This window comes from Mycteria americana, chromosome 9 (genome assembly GCF_035582795.1).
Source record: "Mycteria americana isolate JAX WOST 10 ecotype Jacksonville Zoo and Gardens chromosome 9, USCA_MyAme_1.0, whole genome shotgun sequence".
In the NCBI taxonomy this organism is placed as follows: Eukaryota; Metazoa; Chordata; class Aves; order Ciconiiformes; family Ciconiidae; genus Mycteria; species Mycteria americana.
Window position 1 is genome coordinate 19,117,438 of NC_134373.1, and position 5,657 is coordinate 19,123,094.

At 59.5% G+C, this 5,657-nt stretch overlaps 1 protein-coding gene across 2 annotated transcripts; it reads right to left on the reverse strand.

Moving 5' to 3' along the window:
* Positions 1 to 3,438: 3,438 nt before the first annotated feature.
* Positions 3,439 to 5,267, reverse strand: HOXD8 (homeobox D8). Of its 2 annotated transcripts, none has more exons than XM_075511736.1 (2): positions 4,718 to 5,267; positions 3,439 to 4,115 (listed from the first exon to the last, which is right to left on the reverse strand). In XM_075511736.1, exons 1-2 carry the CDS (start codon positions 5,265 to 5,267, stop codon positions 3,823 to 3,825), a joined length of 843 nt encoding a protein of 280 aa, XP_075367851.1. In that variant the 3' UTR covers positions 3,439 to 3,822. The 2 variants fall into 2 exon arrangements, with proteins under 2 accessions (XP_075367851.1, XP_075367850.1); XM_075511735.1 differs by having other exon boundaries at positions 3,439 to 4,118.
* Positions 5,268 to 5,657: the final 390 nt, after the last annotated feature.

A 5,657-nucleotide genomic window follows, 5' to 3' on the forward strand; every position in this document is an offset into this window, starting at 1 on the left:
TCGCTGCCTGCACATGACCAGCCGCAGCCAATGACGAGCCCAAATAGGTCATAAAAAGGTCTATTACCAAGTTGTAAATTTTCTTCAAACAAAAAGGAATTTACTGCAATTCCTTGCGGATTTTGCACATACTGCTTCCCAGCGCCATGTTTCTTTCGCCTGCGCGCTGCTCTTTTACGGGGTCCTCGGTCCCGCCCGCCCGCGGCCTGCGCGCCCCGGGCGCGGTGGCGGGGCCCCGCGGGCACGGCCGCGGCGCGGGAGATCCGCGCAGGGAGCGGAGAGCGGGGCGAGACCCCGCGCAGAGGCCGCGGAGCCGCACAAAGGGGGGGCACCGCGCTGCCCCGGTGGGTCCGTGTCTTGCCACAACGAAAGGGGGCTTTACCCGCACTCCCCCCCCGCTCCGCCGGGCCCTAAAAGAAACCGCACTTCCTTCAGCGCCCACTACTGAAGCCGAAGCCGTCGCCGACCTAAAAATAGGCCGAGCAGCTTCCCCAGCCCGCCGTGCGCGGTTCCCACAGGTTGCGCCGGGCGCTGTCATCGCGGCCGGGCTGCCCGCAGCCTCCCCGGGGGGGGGCTGCCCCCGCCCCCGAAAAAACCTTCCCGGGGCCGCTCGGACCTGGGGCACCAAGAGGGAAAATCCGACGCTTAGATGTACTCGAAAAGACTGAAAACCGCCCCGCGTCCACAGGGAATGCTCGGCTCGGAGGCGGAATATTGTGGGTGTTCCGTGCTCAGTTTTTGTTTCAGAGAATAGCCAGAGCCCTCCCTCAGTGGCCTCCGCGTCGACTGTACCTGCCTCGAAAACAGAGCTAACAAAAATAAACACTCCTAAAGCTGTAGGGTCTTTTCAAAACGCTGCTTCAGGCAGTTGCACACCCGTGAATATCACACCCGTGCAGCGTGTCCTTCGGCCGAGGCACCGGCACCTTTCGCGGTGGCTCTGCAGCACCCACGCCCACGCAGAGCTGCTCGACGTGGGAACGGAGAAATTCCGCAGAAACCAAAGGCGCGGTACATCCGCGCTGCGGCTGTCACAGGCGGCCTCTGGCCGCCGCTGCAGCCGCGACTCGCGCAGCTGCGGCTTTTCCCTGCCAAAATACCGCTGCTTGCTCCGGAGCTCGATGGCTCCGATTTTACCGGGGGTTTACCGACCGCCCGGGCCAATTTCTGGCTCGCTTTTCTTTTTCGTAGCAAGACTTCAAGTACGAACGAGGGAGAGATTCAGCTGCCGGGCTACGGGGGGAAATACCTTAACAACTACCGGGATTTTTTTTTATTTTTCTTAATAAAAAAGACAGGGACGATCCCAGTTACCACTAGGCCTTCGCAAGTGATGTGTGCGCAAGGAAGTCAGTTTTTGCCTGCGTGGCTGCGTTCCCAGTCGGCCCAGGGAGAGCGACGCTAACGGAAACTTCGTCAGGAATATTTTAATTTTGTTCTCTTTGTCGGGAAATTAAAACCAACTACGGCAGCAGCTCTTTCCCGGACAAATACTAGCCTAGGAACTGCTCCGCTTGGAAGTAAAGGTCTCCGTCATGTGTTTCCCCCCGCAGGCAGCCCGGGTTTGCAGCGGGCGGCAGCAGCACGGCTCTCCCCGCGGCAGGGCCCGCCGGGACCCCGCTGCGCCCAGCCTCGGCCGCAAGCGCAGCAGGAGGAAAAGGCTCATTCCCTGCCCGCAGACCCAACATGCCGGTGCCACTGGCAGCGGGTGTTATTTGGAAAAGCGAGGGGTTTTTCAGCGTCAGGCGACTGGGCTTCCTTAAACCTGCCGCCACCAGCCCCACATCCCTCTTGGATACTAGGGATACCGGTGTGCTTATGCAAATCCATGCAGCAAAATGTTTACTTCACCGCTTTGCTGCAGTTTCCCCGCGTTTACAACCTTTAACCAATTACGCGATTAAAATAAACCCAGAACAATAGCTCCGCTTGCTTGTGCCTCCCTCTAGAGCTGGCGCTTTGCAAGAGTGGAAGCGTGCCTGGCTCGGTGGCGGGGAGGGGGGAAAGGAAGGGAAACGAAATTAACAAATCCCGACCCCGGGGACGGCGGTTCCCGCCGTGCCGGGTCCGTTCCCGGGAGCGGAGCAGTGGGTGCGGAGAAGGGCCCCACACCGGGCGGGCACGGCGGCCGCCGGCGCCCGGCACCTCCCGAGGCCCCTGGATGTGCGCTTCCGAGCGGGGCCCCGGCTCGGTCCTTGCTCCGTCGGGAGCACGCTCGTTTCTCGGGCAGATAATATAAATTTGTAGTGTTTGTCGCAGCGGCTGGCGCGTCCCTGCGGTTCCTTTCACGGAACCATCACTCACGGGGGCGTGAGGCGGTGGGGAAAAAATGACGCAGAAATCTTGGTAGGGATTTATACCTCATACTTCAGCCCTCTGCCTGCTGTTCCTAAAAAGGACTGCTCTCGGCCATCCTCTCAGATACCGCGGTCTGCGGGACTCTGCCGCGGAGCCGGAGAAAGGGGAGGGAGGGAGGGGAGAGGGGGAGATAAATTAAACCGTTTTACTGATCAGAGCGGACTTCTCCCGCGGCTGCGGGGAACCCTGCGGCAGGCTCTGCCCTCGCCGGCTGCGGCCTCCGCTGGGAAACGCACCCAAAACGTGCCATAATATTTAGGAGGGCAAAAATGCCCTTTTTTTCTGTTTACGCATGGTTCGGGACCACAGAGCATTGCAGCCCCACGCAAGGCCACAAAAACTTTGCCTTTCTCTGCTCGTCTGCCATCCGCGGGGGAGGCTAGGCCTGGTTTGGCCGCGGCTTGGCTGGAAGCTCCGCACTGGTCGGGTTAGCCCTTGGGGCCGGCGGGGGCCCGGCGTGCGGCCCGGTCCCGTCTCCACCCGGCCGGGCTGACAGCGGTCGGCTCGGCGGGGTGAAGGGCCGTGTTTGCCGGCATCGGCTCCCCTGCCCCGCCGCCCCGGGGGCGCCCAGGGAAGGGCGAAGGCAGGGCCCAGGCACGCACGTCGAGGGCCGGGCCGCAGCGCAGGCTTAGCCCGCAGGTGGGGCCGCAGTCCCCGCTGGCCGCGGCTTCGAGCCCGGCCTCGCAGAGCCCATGGCCGGCGGCCTCCGAAACGTCGGCGGCGGTGGCAGGGTGTGCAGGCGGCAGGGAGCGCAAACATATAGGTTTTGTATGCAACGTGCCATTCCCAGACCCCACAGAAACGCCCAGCGTCGGAGGAAGGACGGGGGAAAGGCGCAGGAGAGAGTTAGTCCAGACGCGGAGAGCCTCTGGAGGTTCCTGGAGGAGTGGATTACAAAAAGGATTTCAGGAAGCCGATACATTTTATATTTGAATAAATTTGGTTTATTTTAATCAAATATCAATAGCAGAAGGTTAAATATATTTCTCAGATCTTTCTTCAAATTTATTAAATTTATTTAATTTACTTAACATAAGATAAGAACAAGAATTAAAATAGTACAAGTGCACTTGTCTTGATTAATAAAGCATTGTTAAATGTCTTGCTTATGGGTATTTATTATTAGGAAGTTTATGTCGTTTCCCGCAATCACCGTCTTTTAAGATTGCAAAAAAGTATGTATTTATATATATCATTAGAAATGTATTGCTACAAACTCTGTATCAAATTTCCAAAAGAAGTAGATGAACTGTTAAATCTAGAGATTGTTCCGGATACGGTTAAAAACAAAACAAAACAAAACCACAAACAAGTGAAGCACCCGAAGCAGAGAAATGTCAAGCGGAGGGACATGGGGTCACTCGTCCCACGGCAGGACCACGTACAGGGGGAGACGGGCCGAGATGTCGGGCTACGACGCTGGTTATTTTTTATAGCCTTTCACAAAGGCTTTTAGGGCAAAATTTAATTCGTCTGGCCTTCAGCTCTGTCTTCTTCCAGATCATGTGCTTCCTTTTTGGCCTCCCCTTCCTTTCCCTCCTGTCTGGAAGCGGGGAATTTGTCCTTGTTGTTCTCTTTTTTCCATTTCATTCTCCTGTTCTGAAACCAGATCTTTACCTGCCTCTCGGTGAGTCCTAGTGCGTGGGACACCTCGATCCTCCTCTTCCTGGTCAGATAAGGGTTAAAGAGGAACTCCTTTTCCAGCTCTAGAGTCTGGAATCGGCTGTATGTTTGTCTTCCTCTCCTCCTACCCGGCGCTGCTGTTTAAAACAAAAACACAGGGTTTTGGAAGTTGGCGTGGTCGTTCAAAACCAGGCGCAGGCAGGGAGCGAGGGCTGGAGCCCCTCTGGAAATCCCTCGAGAGAAGCCCCGCAGAAACGCGGGCAGAGAAAGCAGAGGGCGCGGAGCAGCCCGGAGCTTTGCACACGAGTGCGGGAGAAGCAGCGATAGCGGATGCACGAAGCGCCTGAGCTCTCCCCCTGCATCGGGGTTTACGGGACCGAGTTTACTGCCTGGGGTCACTTTACTGCCCGGTAACCGGCACCCCGGCCCCGCACCCTTCCCGTTCAGGCAGCGGCGGCGGGAGCCGGGCGAGCGGGTCAGCTGCGCCTGTGTCCGAGAGGCGACTTTCAGGCTACTCCTGGAGTGGCAGCCGCCTCCTGCAGAGGTTTCTCTTGCTTTATCGCTTGTATCGCTTTATTATCGCAAGCCACGGCGGCGATAGGAATCGCGGGGAGAGAGGCAGGGAGAGAGGGAGGCAGAGGCAGGGAGCGAGAGGCAGCGAGAAAGAAGCGGGAGGAGGAAAAGAAAGTTTCGAACTCAGACGTGAGATGGAAGCAAATTTTTGACTGCGTCCAACCTTGTGGTCTCATCCAGGGAAACATTTGAGCAGGAGACGAGCTCTGATTTAAGTGGTCTGGTTCCTCGCCAATATTAGCACTGGACGATTTACAGTCAGGATATTGTACCAGCTCGGCCTCTTGCTGTGTCGTAAAAATCTGCTGTCTCTGTAAGTTATCGTATCCGTAAAATTTAGCGGGCTCCCCGTGACAGGTAACCCCGCTGCAGGGGGCAGGAGGCGGAGGCGCGGCGGGGGGAGGAGGAGGCGGCTGGTAGGCGGCCGTGGGGCTCCCCCCGGCCGGGTGGTAAAAGTCCGCGGCCGCGCCGCCGCCGCCCCCGGCCCCGCCGGGCGCGGGGTGCGGGAAGCCGGCGGCGGCCGCGCCGTTCCCGTAGAGCAGGGCGGCGGCAGCGGCGGCGGCGGCGGCGGCGGCGTGGCGGCCGCTCACCTCGGGCGCGAAGTGACAGTCGTAGTACGGGGGATTGATGGGCTCCCCCGCCGCCGCCGCCGCCGCCGCCGCCGCCGCCGCCTTGTACTTGGAGTACAGCGGGTTGACAAAGTAGGAGCTCATCGGGGAGGGGGCAGCGGCGGGCGGGGGCGCGGGCGCGGGCACGGGGCGCTGCTCCCGCCGCCGCCGCCGCCGCCGCCGCCGGTGCCTCTACGCCGCGCTCATGCCGCCGCCGCTCACCCGTGCGCTCCCCGCTCCTGCTCTCCGCGTATGTGGTGACCAGGACTGGAATATAATCGCTCTCAAAATGACCTGCCTCACTGCTTTTACTATTTCCTATTAGGCACACAGCAGCCCGCGCACGCACACGCACACACACACACACACACACACACGCTCATGAGCTCAGGGGGGACTTTTGGCTTCAGTTTACATGTGCCGCTCCTCAGGCAAGAAAAAAGCCCGGCCCAGCCCTGCCCGGATCCACCCCAGCCGCGGCGCCCCGCTCCCCCC